This window comes from Dasypus novemcinctus, chromosome 8, assembly GCF_030445035.2.
Source record: "Dasypus novemcinctus isolate mDasNov1 chromosome 8, mDasNov1.1.hap2, whole genome shotgun sequence".
Taxonomy (NCBI): domain Eukaryota; kingdom Metazoa; phylum Chordata; class Mammalia; order Cingulata; family Dasypodidae; genus Dasypus; species Dasypus novemcinctus.
The window spans coordinates 95,086,778-95,105,330 of NC_080680.1; the positions used below are offsets into that span (position 1 = coordinate 95,086,778).

An 18,553-nucleotide genomic window follows, 5' to 3' on the forward strand; every position below is an offset into this window, starting at 1 on the left:
GAAAAGCCCTAAAGATATTGGATAGGAATGGGTGGACCTTTTTATACAGCAATGAAAAAGAATGCCCCGAAGCAACAAGCATCAACAAGAATAAATGTCGACAACATAATATTGAGCCAAAGAAGCACAATTATTCTATTCATGGAAAGAAAGAAAAAAAAAAACATGATTATGCATACATGTATAGGTGGCAAATTATAAGAAAACTGTTCCTATATGTTTTATATATTTTGTATTTCACAATTTAAAAAATTAGAGAAATAATTCTAAGCTTCTACAGATTTTACATATGATGTTACATATCTGTGCTCATGTTTTGAATATGTCATCTCATTAATTATCTAAAATAACTATATTACAAATGCATATACTTTACAGTCTAGTAAAATGCAGCCTCTGGAGTCACAGGGAGCAAGTATGTTCACTTTTTCCACATGACAGAACTGTAGGAATTTGAAGGCAATGATTGTGTTGATCTCCCCACACCAAATCTGCTCTATTCGTTTATTATTAGCTTGCTGGGAAATAATGGGTTTTCCTCATGAAAATTGGAATCATTAGAATGGTGCACACCATGGTAGGTTAGGGTGGAGGAAGAGGAACCTTCTCACTCTCTTGCCCAGGGGAGGGGTACCAGGAGCAGGAAGTCAGGGTTTCCAGATCTGGTTATTTTGACACTGCAGGAACTCAGGACTCCAAGGCCCAGAGAGGACAGCTGGTACCTTGGACACTTGCCCTACCTTATCTCAAACTAAGAGGTCTGGGATTGGATTCCAGGAGACACTCCGTGTGAAAAGTCAACAGCTCCTTGTCTCCTGTGCCTGATGCCAGGTACCTCCAGCCCTGAGTTTCCAGTCCATGCTGTTGTTCTAGGAAAGGAAGAGCTCTGTGGCTCCAACCAGTGTTCTTGAGGAAAGCAGGGCAGGCAGAACAAGTAGGGGAAGCATAATCTCTTTGGTGATGAAGATAGGATCTGAGGATAGTTAACATTTCCAGGTAAGGTCTGAGGGGGGGTAGAGGTGGGAGACAATGCACACACACGGAACTTCTTTCTTATTCCTTCCTCCTTTCTGTCCCTTCCTCACTCTCAGTCACATCTATCCCAGCTCTCCTGATCACTGTGAGAGCCTTGATTTAATATTCATGAACTCCCTGAGAATTTATCCTGAAGTCAATACAGATCAACCTTCCCCAAGCTCCTGACAGTGGCCAAGATACTGCAACTCTGCAATAAGGCCCAGGACTCCTATACTATGCATGGACAATTCACTCTCAGCTCACATGATCATAAGTGGTTTTCAGAACCATTCTATGCCACCACCCAAGGATGGTAACAATTTCCACAGCAATTAGTGGTTCACCAAGCCCTGTTCTGCTTTTTTAAAAAATTTGATTCACTTAATTCTGTTAGGTAGACGTTAAATGATTTGACCAAGATAGTACAGCTAACACTCAAACCTGAGTCTGCCCATGCCAAGGTAGATGCTTTGTCATGTTATTATGGAAGTACAGTCATCACCTTCCAATGGTCATGATGACAATATTGATGGCAATAGTAGCTACGAATTTTCAGTGAAACTTTTCTGTTTTCAAAGCTCAGCTCCCCACAGACAGTCACCAGGAAAAAGTGGTATATAGGCTAACCAACCATTCTAGTGTTCCCAAGACTGAGAGTTCCTGGGTAGTGGGACTGTATTAATCAAGCTAAAGTAGGAAGAGAAATTCTTCTTTCTGACTGCTGAAATTAATTGGATGAAACAACCATAGATACCATCAATTAACTAATATTTAAATCCACAAAGCAGCCTCAGAGTAACACAGGGTTCTTAATAAGGGGTCCCTGACTTTGAATTGAAATTCAAGAAAACATTATTCTTGTGGGGACATGTTAGTGTGGGTGTGACATATTTATTAAATAATACACAGTATAGTGTGGACTTAGTAAGGAGTCCATGGAACGTAAAACATTAAGAACCCCTGTAATAACAAATCAGGCCAGTGCTTGCTTGACTGAACAACTGACCACCATAACCTAGCTAAGTTAAGACACGAAATTAACTATATAGGAACTTTAAGTTTTAAAACCAGGAAAGTTCTGGGCAAATCCAAGGGACTAGTTGTTTATGCTAGAAATCCCCCCTCCCCCCTTTTTTTTTAAACTTCAACAAGAGAAACAATAATATCAAGAAAAACTAACATTTGATAAACATTTTATATGAGCCAGTCATTGCTCTGGTTTTCATCTAATTTAATCCTCACAAAATTCCATGAGTTAGGCATTATTATCATCCTCTTCAAGCAGATGCAGAAACTGAGGCCAAGAAAAATTGAGCAGCTCATTCAATGTAACAGCCCATAAGGGGGTTGGTGGTCAAATGAAGATTTGTCAGATCCTACAGGGAGTGTGTTTTATCACTATATCAGTGAGCATGACATAGCTCGTGCTGCCATTGCCCGTTCATGTGTTCATACTTTCACACTGCCCAAAGGCACATAGTAAAATCTCCAATTTTAATTTTATGTAGTAGGTCCTGAATAAACTTGCAACTAATTCCGGCTGGGATTTAAATGCTTTCAACATTTCTTTGTGAGGTTTATAGCTGGGAGGTGTGTGGTCTATTGTTTTTCAGCATGTCAGTCACCTCAGGTTCCATTTTTTTCCTACTACCACTACCAATAGTGATAACTGTTTATTGAAAGCCCACTCTGTGTTAGTACTTTGACTATGTCATCTCATTGATTATCTGCAATAACTAAATAAAGTATGTACATATTCGGAAACTGAAGCTCAGAGAGGATAAGTTGTGTATGTTGCAGAGGAACACACAGCCAGTAACAGCAGAAAAAGGATTCCCATCTACCCTATAAAACACCAAAGCCAACATTTCTAAAGAATGATAATGTTGATAAGGCCATCGATGATGATGGGACCTTTTATTTATAAAATACTTTTGAGTGTATAAAGTAATTTTACCAACATTAACTCATTTGATGTGTCTTCAAGAGAAAAGAAGGGCTGATACTCCATCAAACCAATAATGCCTGAGTCCCAGATATGATCTATCTGTGTAAACTGTTATCTATTTTATACCCCAAATACATACACACATACACACACACACACCTCTGCTTGCCTATAGTTTTCTAGTAAACTCACAGTCTGAAGACTATCTCATTCAAACTTCAAAAGCCTATGAAATAGCTTTGCTATTTAAAAAAGAAAAAGGAACTAAGATATAGGGTGATCCTAGCTGATCCCAGGTTAACCTCTTTCAAGAGGGCTAAATATAATTCATTAGACAACTAGAATGTAAAGTTCATGTCATCTAAATCTCTCTTTATCATCATTCAGAATTCTCACCTCTGCATGTGTTTACATGCCTGCCACCAAAAGACAGCAGTGCATTTCTATAATCTTTGAAAAGAACACAGAAAAATGACCAAAGACCTCAAATTATATGACTCTTTGGAGTCTACCCATATTTAAGCAAGATTTTCTGCCAATTGTCCTGCTATAAATGGAAATTAAAAACCAAACAACCGTCGCAGACTTCTTCCTCCTGGGCTTCTCTGAACACCTGAGGCAGCAATCTCTCCTTTTTGGGCTCTTCCTGGGCATGTACCTGGTCACTGTGCTGGGAAACCTGTTCATCATCCTGGCCATCAAGTTTGACTTGCACCTTCACAACCCCATGTACTTCTTCCTAGCCAACCTCTCCTTCATTGAGACCTGCTTCACTTGCACTATTACACCCAAGATGCTGGTGAACATCCAGACACAGCACCACACCATCTCCTACACTGGGTGCCTCGTGCAGATGTACTTCTTCATGGCACTTGTCCTGCTGGATGACTTCCTGCTGGCTGTGATAGCCTACGACCGCTATGTGGCCATCTGCCTTCCTCTCCACTACAGCATGATCATGCAGCCCCAGTGCTGCCTGCTGATGGTGGCTGCATCCTGGCTCTGCTCTCACCTCCTGGCCTTCCCACTCACTCTCCTGATGGCTCAATTCTCCTTCTGTGCCTCCCATTCCATCCCTCACTTTTTCTGTGACCCTCTCTCACTCCTCAAGCTTACCTGTTCAGACACCCATAACTTTCAGGTTATGATGGTCATTGAGGCAGCCCTCTCAGGTGTGGTCCCTCTCACCTGTGTCCTGGTCTCTTATGCCCACATCATCCACACCATCCTCAAGATCCCCTCTGCTGGGGGGAAGCACAAAGTCTTCTCTACCTGTGGCTCTCACCTGACAGTGGTCACTCTCTTCTATGGGACCCTCTTTCTGGTGTATTTCCAGCCCTCATCCTCCTACTCAGCAAAGTCTGGAATGGTGACATCTGTGATATACACGATGGTCACCCCTGTGCTGAATCCCTTTATCTACAGCCTGAGGAACAGGGACATGAAGGGAGCTTTGTGGAGATTCCTGAGCTGGGGTAAATGCTCTACTGCATAAAGAGGCCTTCTCCAGTGTAGAAGCACAGGATTTTCAAAATGCCTTCCTCACTAGAATTCTTCATTGGAATTTTGAAAGGCTCACACTCAGGGCAGGATGGATGCTCAGCATCACAAACAGGTTTAACAAACAGAGGATGCCTGACATGGCAACGTAAAATAGAAACAACTAGCCAAAGATAGAACTGCAGCTTGGAGAGAGGCAGTGGCCAGCAATCCCTACAGGGTGACTTGATTTAGTGGGCCTAGAACCCAAAAAGATTAAAATGAGAGAGCTGGGAACCACCCAAAGAATAACAGCAGAACAAGCTTAAATTCTAGGAGGAAAACTGGTCAGCAGCTCAGTCTATGCCTAAAGGTCTTACACAACTACAAGAAATGCTAACAAAACCTAAGAAGGGTCAAATATTTCTAAATGCAGGGAAAATTTCTAAGGCCTGCTTTGGAAAAACTCATTCAGAGGGATTGTCCTCCAAACACAGAAGGCTATTTGCTGGGATTAAAAGACAGCAAGAAGGGGAGCAGATTTAACTCAGTGGTTGAACACCTGTTTCCCATGGATGAGGTCCTGGGTTCAATCCCCAGTGCCTCCTAAAAAACAAAACAAAACAGCAAGAATAATTCTAGAGGAGGAAACGAAACTGGGTAATTTAGGAAACTGGTCCAAATAGCACACAACTGGAATAAGATATAGGACCCTGGCAGTGAACGTTTATTGGCTACCATGACAAGTCTTTCATTCTTTATCTTTAATACTCTGCCTTATTGTTTTGCCTCTACTGAAAAAACTGTTAATCCATTTTTAATTATATTTTTAATTGTTTGCACCATCTTCCCATTATCTACTGGAGATATTTTATTGAACTGTATAAGCCTTTTTATATTACAAATATTATATCTTTGTAATGTTCTAAGTTAATATTTGTTCTTTTACCTTTGCAATTTTTTAATATAATGAAGTTTTAAGTCTACATATTATCAAATCAAGAAGTCTTACTCTTTGTAACTTCATTTGCTGAAGTTATATTTTGAAAATCCTTCTCTATGTAGAATTCATGCAAATAGTCAATATTTTTCTCATTTCTTGTGGAATATAATTTTTTAATGAAACAATATGACTTTATACTGAAATCATATAGTTGAAGTAGTTCTTTCCCAACACATTCCTCTCACTTTCTGCAAGTTCCTCTCTATTTTTGCATTACAAAAATATAAACACTAACAATCTCTGAACTATTATTCACTTAAATATCCATCAAATACTTTCATTCCAAGCCTCACTAACACTGTTCCCTCTCTGAGGCACATCATCTTTCTCCAGGACCAGTTTAAATCCCCTGTCCCCTACAACATGAACCCACTCACATGGTCCATATTGATCAGAAGGAATCTCTGGAATCTCTCTCTTGTTAGAAACACTAATTCTTTATGCCAATTTTTATTATATGCATTAAATGTGTTAAATATAGCTATCCAAAGAGATTGACAATGGGAAGCAGACTTGGCCCAGTGGATAGGGCATCCGTCTACCACATGGGAGGTCCGTGGTTCAAACCCCGGGCCTCCTTGACCTGTGTGGAGCTGGACCATGCGCAGTGCTGATGCGCACAAGGAGTGCCGTGCCACGCAGGAGTGTCCCCCGTGTAGGGGAGCCCCACGGGCAAGGAGTGCACCCCATAAGGAAAGCCGCCCAGTGCGAAAGAAATTTCAGCTGCCCAGGAATGGTGCTGCACACATGGAGAGCTGACACAGTAAGATGATGTAACAAAAAGAGACACAGATTCCCCGTGCCACTGACAACAGCAGAAGCGGACAAAAAGAATACGCAGCAAATGGACATAGAGAACAGACAACCAGGGTGGGTGGGGGAAGGGGAGAGAAATAAATAAAATAAATCTTTAAAAAAAAAAAAGAGAATGACAAGGCAACTCAGTGAGTGGAAAAAGCTATTTGTAAAGCGTATATCTGTGAAAAAGACCTGTAATCAGACTATATTAAAAATTTACATTAATCTTTGTGAAAAAGATAGACAATCCATAGAAAAATGGGCAAAAGACTAGAACACTCTTCAACCTAAAAAGGATAAACAAAGGATCAATAAGCTTAGAAAAAGGTTCTTACCCTCATTAATCATCATGGAAATACATGTTAAAATCACAATGCAATACCAGGAAACACCCACCAAAATGACTAATATTAAAAAGCAATGTTATGCATTGAAAAGAACATGGTACAATGGAAACTTTCATACATTGCTAAAGAAGGTGTAAATTGTTACAACAGCAGAATGATTTGGCAGTATCAACTAAAGCTAAACATAGATTCAGAAATTCCATCCCTCAGAAAACATCCAAATGAATTGCGGACATATATATACATACCAAAAAAGACAAATACAAGAATGTTCATAGAGGCACTATTTGTAATAGCCAAAAGCTGGGTGGAGGGGGTGAGGGAATAAAATATTCATCAACCAAAGAGTGGATAAATAAATTATGGTATATACCTGCAATAAATTCCTACATAGCAATGAAAATGAATATATAACTGTTATATGTAAATGCTTGAATCAATCTTACCAAAATAATATTGTGCAAAAGAGTATGTACTATATGATTTCATTTATATAAAGTTCAAAAACAGGTAAAATTGGAGTATGAATTTAGGTTACAGTTATTCTTTGGGAGGCAGGGGAGGTAGAAAGTAGTAACGTTAAAGGGATCCAAACAGGGTTTCTGAGTTGCTGGTTACGTTCTGTTTCATGATATGGATGCTGGTTATAAGGGTTTGTTCACTTTGAGAAAATTCATCAAGCTATATGCCCATGTATGATTTTGTGCATTTTAAAATGTCAATGTATAATTCATCAATAAAATGTTTATTCAACAAACAAAAAATACGGAAAGATCAAAAATAAAAGAATTGAAAACCACATGCCAAAAAGTGTTAGCATACCTCCACTATTATCAAATAAGTAGACTGTAAGGCAAAAGCATTATTCCAGACATAAAATTTCATCTTATAAAATTGAAATATTTTATTCACCAGGAAGATACAACACTTCAAATTTTTCAGCATTGAAAAAACCACACACAGAAAAAAAACAGAAAACAAAGAGTATTTACAACTGCAAGCAAGACTGCTCCATCCATCTGCCCCATGGGATCTAAACCCCCTCTCAGCTGAAAGCAGAGTGGACATCACCATTCCCAAATCCTCAAGATTGAGGAATGAACAAACATTAAGGGGGGATTGCAACTATGGACTAAAGTAGACATTATTATTCTAGTAATGGAAGAACTTGTAACATTGATACAAAGGCAGTGGTCACCAGAGGTTCTGAGGCGAGGAAGATAGAAGAATGGTATAACATGGGGCATTCTGGGGATATTGGAATTGTTCTGCATGATATTGCAATGACAGATACAAGCCATTATATATTTTGTCAAAACCTATAAAATTGTGCAATGCAAAGTGTAAACCATAATGTAAACAATAAATCGTAGTTAGTAGCAATATTTCAATATATGTTAATCAATTGTAAGCAATGTACCACATTAATGAAAGATGTTGTTAATGTGGGAAAGTGTGGGAGGGGGAGGGGTGAGATAGGGAATCCCCTATATTTTTTATGTAACATTTATGTAATCTAAAACTTCTTTAAAAATAATAATAATGAAAAAAGAATAAATTAATAAGACGAGGAGAACTAGACAAATGGACAATACTAGTGGGAGATTTTAACACACTTCTCATGGTAGTTGATGAACAAATTGACAAAAAAATCAGTAAAGATACAGAAGATTTGAAAAACACAATTAAAAATATTAACTAATGGATATATAGAGAACATTGCACTCAGGAATTGCAGAAAAAACCTCCTTTAGAAGAACTCAAGGGAGCCTCCTCTTGACATAAAGGTGCAATGGACACAACCAATCCAGTGTCCACATAGAAGAGGTGGCATTGGATTGGGAAAAGTGGACATAATGGACAAAGGGTATGGGGAAAGGCAGGAAGAGATGAGAGGTGGAGGCGTCTTCGGGACATGGAGCTGCCCTGGATGGTGCTTCAGAGGTAATCACCGGACATTGTAAATCCTCACAGGGCCTACATGATGGAATAGAGGAGAGTATGGGCCATGATGTGAACCAATGTATATGAGGTGCAGAGGTGCCCAAAGATGTACTTACCAAATCCAATGGATGTGTCATGATGATGGGAACGAGTGTTGTTGGGGGGGGGGGGAGAGGGGGGGTGGGGGGGTGGGGTTGAATGGGACCTCACATATATATTTTTAATGTAATATTATTACAAAGTCAATAAAAAATAAAAAAATTAAAAAAAAAAAAAAAAAAAGAAGAACTCAAGGGAAATTTGTAAAACTTGACCGTTTATTACCCATAAAGTAAATCTGAACCAATTTCAAAGACTCAAAATCATGCAGACCACATGAAATTAAGCTAAAAATCATAATAAAGATATAACTAGACAATCCCTCATGTATTTGGGAATTGTGAAACTCACCTAGGAATAATCTAAGTATAAAATAAGAAATCATAACGACTATTGTTGGAGATTTGGACCTGAAGGGAATCAGGAATGAAAGAAAGAGGAAAGGGAGAAGGAAACAAAGAGAAAGAAAGAGCGGGAGAAAAAGAACGAGAGAGCTGGGATCAGGGGTCTGCGAGTAATAATTCCTCAGACAACTTTATTGTTTGCAAGGGGCTCTTTATATACCCCAGTGTACGTGCCAAGAAGTAGGCATAGGTAGCCTACATGCCAATAAGCACAAACATAGCGTACGTGGCATTAAGGAGCAACACGTATTAACTATCAGCATTACCCATAGTCAAAGGAATTTTCAAAAATCTTATCTCAAGGTACGAAGTCTAAGTGTTCTATTCACTACAAAAGGTATGTGCTCATCTTTTCTTTCAACCTTTAACAGCTTCATCCCATTTGCCGGGAACTCTTAATTACCGCTTTCCTTAGGTTGCAATCGTAGCCATGGAGACAGCACTAGCAATGGAGGCTGCATGTCTCTCCTTGAGAGGCCACTGTGCCTCAGTTTCCAAGAGACTATAAGAAAATATTTCTTCTTAATGAAAACCAATACAAAAAATATTTACAGGAAATTTATAGTCTTATATGCAAATCAGTAAAGAAAAAGGACTGCAAAATAATGAGCTAAACGTCCATCTTTAGGGAAAAAAACAGAAATATCAGTCCAAGGAGGATATAAGAAAGGAAATAAGACAGAAGCAAGCAAAAAACAGAGATCCCTGAGGGCTACAGAGACCCACAGGTTCTATGATCATGGCAGAAGGCTCTGGAGTTCAGTGCCATGTCAGCTGGCCCTTCTTTGGAGATTGTGTTCCTGACTGTGATGGAGTTGGACTCAGATATGACCTTTCTACACATGCCTCTTCTGTCACTTTTACTTAAACTGTGGTTGGCCCTGGGGTTGGTGTATACTCAGGAGACCTGAATCTCTGGACAGTCCTGTGACAGCCAGGCCCTGAACCTCAGCAGACTTGCAACTCCTATCCTCTGGTTTATTGGACTTAACCTGGCCAGCAAACAGGGAGATGAAGAAGGTCAACCACCATACCAGGGAGCCATGAGTTCCTACCACTGCAAGCAGGAGAATTGCATCCATCATCCATGTGGAATCTAAACCCCCTCTCAATATAAAGGGGGAGTGGACATAACCATCCCAGGATCCACAGGCTGGAGGAATAGAGTATGGATTACTGTGGACTTACTGATATTCTACTATGGAACTATTGTGATTAGTAATGGAAGAAATTGTAGCATTGATGTGGACAAAGTGTCCACACTAGCTGCTGTGGGTAGGGAGAGGGAAGAAGAGATACAATGTGGGGGCATTTTCAGGACTTTTGGAGCTGTCCTGGGTGGTACTGCAGGGAGAGATGCTGGACATTGTATGTCCTGCCATGGCCCACTGGGTGGACTGGGGGAGAGTGTAAACGACAATGTAAGCCATTATCCATGTGGTGCAGCAGTGCTCCAAAATGTATTCACCAAATGCAATGAATGTGCCATGATGATGAAAGAGATTGTTGATGTGGGAGGAGTGGGGTGAGGAGGTTGGGGTGTATATGGGGACCTCATATTTTTTAATGTAACATTTTAAAAAAGAGAGAGAGAAAAAAAGAAAAAAAAACAGATCAACAAAGCTAAAAGATCATTCTCTGAACAGATGAATAAAGTTTACGTATCTCTGGTGAAATTATCATTTGGGAAAAATAGAAATAATAACAAGAAATCAGTAACGAGAAAGAAAAAGGATGTTATTAATAATGCTATACAAATAGATTTAAAATGTTAGACCAAACAGACAAATTTCTGGAAAATATAACTTATTAAAACTAATTTAAGAAAAAAGAGAAAACCTGAATATAACTATAATTATTAAGGAAATTAAATTGATAGCCAAAATTCTTTCCTCAAAGAAAATTTTTCTAGAAACAATTCATGAAATAAATAAATCCTATAGTGCAGAAATTCTTTCGGAGAATAGGAAAAAAGGGACATACACCAACACCCTTTATGATATTAGCAAAATCTCTACTCAAAAGCTGGCAAGAATATGCAATAAAAAGTACGACAGAGATCTCATACATGAATATAAATGCACCCATCCAAAGTAAAATATTAGCAACACAATTACAACAATGCATAAGAAAAGATAATACATTATAATAAAGTTCAGTTTTCCCAAGAATACAAGATGGATATAACATTCAAAAATCAATCAAAGTAAGTCACCATATAAACAGTTCTAAGTTCAAATTCATATGACTGTCTCTACATATGAAGAAAAAACACTTGATATAATTTAACACCCATTCATAAAAAACCCTCTTTGCAAAATAAGGAGAAAGAAAACATCCTTAATCTGATAAAAAGGAATATGTTTTCAAATGTACACCATATATATTACTTAATGGTGATACTTTTAAATCTTTCCTATCTAAATGAAGAGCAAGACAAAATACCAGCTCTTACTACTACTATGCCACATTTTACTGGAAGACACATCCAGTGCAGAACATAAGAAAAAGAGTTAGAAATATAAGTGTTGCAAAGGAAGAAAAAAAATTGCATTTTATTCACAATTGACATTTTCATATAATCATGGTAAAAGTTCTTGAGCGTTGCTGACCTGTACACGACAGCAGCAAACATGCATACCCTTCAGCTACATACATCAGCATGAGTGAACCTAAAAAGAACAATGTTGAGAAAAAGAAACAATTCATAAAGAATATAAATATATATAACTCCTTTCACACAGGGAACAAACAGGCAAATCCAGAGACTATATAGTTTCGGCAGATATGCATATGTGGAAAAAATTATAAAGAAAAATAAGGGAATGGTAGGCAATATTCAGGATACTGGTTTCCTCTAAGGGGGAAGGAAAGAAATGTGATTGAAAACAATCAGGGAAGCAGATGTGGCTCAAGCAATTGGGCTCCCATCTACCATATGGGAAGTCCAGGGTTCAAGTCTCAGGGCCTCCTGGTGAAGACAAGCTGGCCCATGTGGCCAGTTGGCACATGCGGTGAGCTGGCCCGCACAGGAGTGCTGGAGCAGGAAGATGATGCAAGAAAAAGAGACAAATAGGAGAGACAATAAGAGACAAAGAAGACCAGGGAGCTGAGGTGGCACAAGAAATTGAGTGCCTCTTTCCCATTACAGAAGGTCCCAGGATTGGTTCCCTGTACCACTTAGAGAGAAAACAAGTAGACATAGAAGTATATGCAGGGAATGGACAGAGACCAGACAGGGAGCATGCACACACACACACACAAAAACAATGAGACAGAGGGAGAAAAAAAAAAAAAAAAAAAAAGAAAGAAAACAGGCACACATGGGCTTCTGAAGGACTGAGCCATTTACTATTTAAGTTGAATGGTAGGAAAATGGGCTTTCATTTTATTATCATTCTATAACAGCACATATATGTTTATACATTCTTTGGCATACATGATATTTTTACAACAAAGTAAATAGAGCCAGAGATACTCAGAACAGCACCCTGGGCCTTGTGTTGATTTTACATATTAGTTGTATGTCTACTCCCTGGAGTCATAGAGAACAAAAATATTCCCTTTTCTACATGACATTTAATAGTAAGGATTGTTACATGCAACCTATCTTATTCCTTCCTTTTTACTTATTTCCTGGAACAAACCATGATTCATGAATGAGAACTGGGCATTATATTAGAACGTGTGGAGTGATTGGCAGGAATGGGCTGATGGTCAGAGTAAAGGATGGAGAGGACAGATCCAACAACACCGCACCCAAGAGAGAAATGCCAGGAGGTGTGCCCCCATGGTGCCAGCTCTGGTGGCTCTTAATGGAGGTATTGATGTCACTGCTGGGACACAGGGGGCCAGAGCCCAGAGGGGACAGCTGGGAGGCTGGACATTTGCCCCATCTAGTCTCTAACTAGGAGGTCTGGGATTAGGTCCCAGAAGACACTCCACGAGAAAATCCAACAGCTACTCCTGGCTCCTTTGCCTGAAATCAGGTATCTCCCGTCCTGAGTCTTCAGTCTATGCTGTTTCCACAGGGAGGAAAGGTCTCTGCAGATCCAACCATGCCTTCTTGGGGAGGCAAAGGGCCAGTGAATCCAATCTCCTTGATGGTAATGGCAAGATCTAGGGTTGGTCGGCATCTCCAGGTTAGTACTGAGGCCTAGGGTTGGGACAGGGAGCAAAATCTACCCAAGGCACACATACAGGGGCACACACACTCACACTTACAAACACTCACACAGAAAGAACTCATACAGCTTCTTTTTAGCTTTCCCCTTCTTTTCCTTCCTCAGCCAATCATTTCCTGACTCTTCTTCTGGGCACCATGAGAATATCTATCTCTGGTGTTCATTAGGTCCTTAAGAGTTCAGTCTAGGTCATTGTAGAGAACACGTCTCAGAATACCATTCCCCAAACCCCATCAGTAGTATTAAAATTAATAATATTTAGGTTTTGATAGTTAAGTTATTTGATCAAGGTTACTTATGAGTGCTTCTCTCCCATTACAGAAGGTAATGCTTCTGTAAATGCTTTCCCTCTAGCAGTTTTGTGTAGTCATAACCTTTCAGGGGTAGTAATGATCAAAATGATGATGATGATGATAACTCTTCATATGACACCTTAAAATTTACAAGTCTATCCTTAGGCAGTGACCGGGACACTATGACACAGGACAAGGCACCACATTTTTATTAACAACAACAATAAAATCTAATATTTATCAAGCATTTACTATATGCCACCGTATTATGAATATTTTACAATCGGTTTCTAAATTAATCTTCATAACCATTCCATACAATAGACACAGTTATTATCACTTTTAAACACATATGGAAAAAGAAACCAAAAAATCTTAAGTGAATTTCTCAAAATCACACAGAAAAATGGAATGGAGCAAGTTGTCGGACTCCAGAGGAGATACTAAACACAACACAAAACAAGTGTGACAATAGCACGTCCTCCCACTGATGGTTCATTGCATTTGTTCCTCCACACCATCAAACAGAAAATTTGGACTCTCTCATTTTGATTGCACATCATGATTCATGAAGAAACTTCAACTGATTCCAGCATTTGCTCACCTCAACAAACCCATCAGGTAAGGTTATTATCTTCACAAGGAAAGCAAGGCTCACAGAGTGTAGTCATTTCCCAAAGTTTAGGTAGGTAAGGAACAGAACTGGAAAGCACCTTCTCTAATACTATCCATTGCATCATGTGTCCCAGATTCATGTTTCCTCAACCACTACTAACAATGGCAATGACAATCGCTACCCTTTTTGAAGGCCTGCCCTCCTTATATGTGTTCTCAATAGCAACTTCAATGACTCTTTGAAGGAGATCTGCATGTACAAACCAGGAAAATGATATTCAGAAAGGTTAAGTTATTTGCCCAAGAATATAATGTTAAAAGGGGTTAGAGAAAGGTTTTCACCCAATCTCTAGATGCTAAAGACCATCACCTAAACACAGTTGATGCTGACAGTGAGAGTGATGATGAAAGTGAAAATGAAAATAATGTACTGTTTTTTGATAAAGTACTTTTCAGTTTACAAAGTTCTCATATCTACATTAACTTGTTGAACTAGTCTTCAAAAGCAAAAAAGGGCAGAGAACTTCCCACACACTAAGTCTCATCATACTATTTTCTGAAAAAAAAATTATTCCTTCTTCCAAATCCTCAATACCTGCAAATATACTTCACACAATACAGACAGAGGAATACCCAGTATTGCCCACGAAATCCCAGTGCATGAATAAGCCCAAAATAAGGGAATGAGTCTGAAACAGAAATTTTAAAGATTTTTGTTTTTTTTTTAAATTTTTTAAGGAAATTAAAACTTAAAGAGATTCATCACATATGTCATTTCAGCCTCACTCAGGAAATCTATGGGAAAAACTTACCTTATTGCAGGTATCCAGAACGCAAAGTAACCACCATCATGATGCCTCATTATCATAGCCTGCACTCCTCATATTTGTACATATTTGCACATCTGCCATTTCAGACACTTGTGAATCTCAATGACCTCCTCAGGGAATAGAGAAAAGCAGACTAAATTCTTTGAAATCTAATTTTTAGAGCCTGGTTTTATTTAAGCAGGACTAATTTCCCTACCTTACAAGGAAATTAGAAGTCAAACAAGTGATTCTGGCTTCATCCTCCTGGGTTTCTCCCAATATCCAGAGCAGCAGACTCTCCTGTTTGGACTCTTCCTGGGCATGTACCTCATCACTGTACTAGGGAACCTTCTCATCATCCTGGCCATCAGCTTTGACCTGCACCTTGACACCCCCATGTACGTCTTCCTGGCCAACCTCTCCTTCATTGATACCTGCTTCACCAGCACCATTGTCCCCAAGGTGCTGGTGAACATCCAGACACGGCACCACACCATCTCCTACACTGGGTGCCTCGTGCAGATGTACTTCTTCATGGCACTTGCCCTACTGGATGACTTCCTGCTGGCTGTGATAGCCTACGACCGCTATGTGGCCATCTGCCTTCCTCTCCACTACACCATGATCATGCGGCCCCAGCGCTGCCTGCTGATGGTGGCTGCATCCTGGCTCTGCTCTCACCTCCTGGCCTTCCCACTCACTCTCCTGATGGCTCAATTCTCCTTCTGTGCCTCCCATTCCATCCCTCACTTTTTCTGTGACCTTCTCCCACTCCTCAAGCTTGACTGTTCAGACACCCATAACTTTCAGGTTATAATGTTCATTGAGGCAGCCCTCTCAGGTGTGGTCCCTCTCACCTGTGTCCTGGTCTCTTATGCCCACATCATCCACACCATCCTCAAGATCCCTTCTGCTGGAGGGAAGCACAAAGTCTTCTCTACCTGTGGCTCTCACCTGACAGTGGTCACTCTCTTCTATGGGACCCTCTTTCAGGTGTATTTCCAGCCCTCATCCTCCTACTCAGCAAAGTCTGGAATGGTGACATCTGTGATATACATGATGGTCACCCCTGTGCTGAATCCCTTTATCTACAGCCTGAGGAACAGGGACATGAAGGGAGCTTTGTGGAGATTCCTGAGCTGGGGTAAATGCTCTACTGCATAAAGAGACCTTCTCCAGTGTAGAAGCACAGGCTTCATAAAATACCTTCCTCATTAGAATTCCTCATTGTAATTTTGAAAGATTCACATTCAAAGCAGGATAGCTACTCAGTATCACTAGCAGGTTTAACAGAGAATGCCTGCCATGGCCGACCCTTCAAATATGTTTTCAAAAATGGAATATCTAAGTAGAACATTTTTAAGGTTCTTTCTGCATGTTGTCAAAGTGCCCAAATGAGAAAGCCCGTTATTTTGCATATTCTTCAGAATTTTATTCTCATGTCCCCCTTAATTTTGACTTATATGATACCTAAATGGTACTTCTTTTCTTTAGTTTTCATTCTTTGATTATTTGCAAGGGGAACATTTCCTAACTCTATTAACCAATTTTTTATTCTATTTTTAATTGTTTGTTCATGTCATTTTACTATAATCTGCCTGGCTTTTTATTGTATTGCATCATTGTTTTGTATATTAAAGATAATATATCCTTGTCTGTGTTTTGCTGATATTCCCAGTTAGTTCTTCATCTTTGCCTTTATAATCTCTTTTATAAAAGGAAGTTTTTAATTATATATTATCATAATAAGAGATCTAACTATTATCATTAAGAAGAGATCTAATTCTTTGTGATTGCTTTTGATGATCTTCCAGTAAGAAAATCTTCTCTAGGAAGTATATATGAATAGTCATCATTTTTATCATTTTTGGGGGAAATTATTTTCAAGTAATTTCACTAGTTTTAGTGAAACAATCACTAGAAAGAAATCAAATAGTTGAAGTGGCTCTTCCCTAACAGATCTCCCTCACTTTTTGCAAGTGTTTCCTTCCCCTTTTTGTTTCACAAAACTATCAACAAATAGAAATGTCAACATCTCTGAACCATCATTCCTTCATATACACCATTCACACTCCACTCAAGGCCTTTACTCACACTGCTCCCTCTCTGTAGTACCTTCTCTTTCCCCAAGCCCAATTTAGAACCCATCCACCACAAGCTGTACCCAGTCATACCATTCCACACTGGTCTGCTGGACAGGTTCTCTCACTTTAGAACCACTAACCCTTAAGGGTCAGTGGTTTTTCTTTCCTCTGTAACCATTTTAAGATATTCCTGTAAGGATCTAAGGACACCTTGTCTTGTAGGCCTTTATTGTTCTGATGTAGGCACCTAGATTATTTTTTATAAATAAACTTTAGATAATAACGCTTTCCTACCCCCAAGGCATTCAGACTGACTTATTGATTCCTCCATAAAAAAAAAAATTATTCTTTTACATTCTTCGGGTCTTTCCTTAAAGATCACCTCATGTGATGATCCTATATAAAAGAGCAAAAACTCCTTCTTTCCTCAGTATACCCTGTTTCCCTTCCCTCCTTTAATTTTTTCCATAGCATTCATAATAGTTTACTCCTCTATTTGTGCATTGCCTGACTCCTACCACTAGAATGTAATCTCCATGAAAACACCTTTGTCCACTTCTGTCTTCCCTGTATCTGGAAGAGTGCCTAGCATGAAGAAGGTGCTTAATGAACATCTACTGGGAAAATGAACTTCATGTACTCCAAAATCAGAAGATCAGGCTTGGCTCCAGATATTGTGAGGTACCATTTACCATGAAAATAATAAATATTAGTCTCCAAAAAACAAGGATATCAAAATACTCCTCTCCAAATAGGATTTGAGGAAATAATTCTCTATAATCCATAGGACTGAATTTATAAGTTTTGCTTTAAGATGAGCTTTAAATTCTCTCTCTGGTAGTCTCTTAATGCTTTGCAAAAAAATTAAATTGTCCACATTACTGCAATCTAACCCTACCAAGAAAAAAATTTTAACACTATTTTTAAATTAAAGTTACTAGATCACACAGAACATTATATTGAAAAAACATAATAGGTTCCCACATAACACACTCCCCCACCCCCAACCACCATCATTTTTGTGTATTGTATTTTTTCGAAGATACATACATAACAAAAAATGATACATTAAAAAAACATAAGGGCAGTGGACTTGGCCCAGTGGTTAGGGCATCCACCTACCACATGGGAGGTCTGCGGTTCAAACCCTTGGCCTCCTTGACCCGTGTGGAGCTGGCCCCTGCACAGCTTTGATATGCACAAGCAGTGCCGTGCTACACAGGGGTGTCCCTGCATAGGGAAGCCCCACGCGCAAGGAGTGCGCCCTGTAAGGAGAGCTGCCCAGTGCGAAAGAAAGTGCAGCCTGCTCAGGAATGGTGCCGCACACACGGAGAGCTGGCACAACAAGATGACGCAACAAAAAGAGACACAGATTCCCGGGCCACTGACAATAGAAGCAGATAAAGAAGACGCAACAAATAGACACAGAGAACAGATAACTGAGGTGGCTGGGGGGAAGGGAAGAGAAATAAATAAAATCTTTTTTAAAAAATTTAAAAATGAAAAAAAATAAATAAAAAAGACATGAG

The 18,553-nt window shown here is 39.3% G+C and overlaps 2 protein-coding genes across 2 annotated transcripts; both read left to right on the forward strand.

The window, feature by feature from the left end:
• The first annotated feature begins 3,518 nt into the window (after nt 1-3,518).
• Nucleotides 3,519-4,460, forward strand: LOC101412308 (olfactory receptor 1G1-like). Its single transcript, XM_004473504.2, has one exon. It carries the CDS (start codon nt 3,519-3,521, stop codon nt 4,458-4,460), a length of 942 nt encoding a protein of 313 aa, XP_004473561.2.
• Nucleotides 4,461-12,829: 8,369 nt separating this feature from the next.
• LOC101412750 (olfactory receptor 1G1-like) lies at nt 12,830-16,104 on the forward strand. Its single transcript, XM_058301356.2, has 2 exons — nt 12,830-12,860; nt 15,143-16,104. The coding sequence occupies exons 1-2, from the start codon at nt 12,830-12,832 to the stop codon at nt 16,102-16,104; spliced, it is 993 nt and encodes a 330-aa protein (XP_058157339.2).
• Nucleotides 16,105-18,553: the final 2,449 nt, after the last annotated feature.

Coding starts and splice junctions, on each gene's coding strand:
- LOC101412308 (XM_004473504.2), top strand. CDS start 3,519: ATGGAAATTAAAAACCAAACAACCGTCGCAGACTTCTTCCTCCTGGGC.
- LOC101412750 (XM_058301356.2), top strand. CDS start 12,830: ATGGTGCCAGCTCTGGTGGCTCTTAATGGAG. Junction 12,861..15,142: donor TCTGGTGGCTCTTAATGGAG/GTATTGATGTCA, acceptor TTATTTAAGCAG/GACTAATTTCCCTACCTTAC.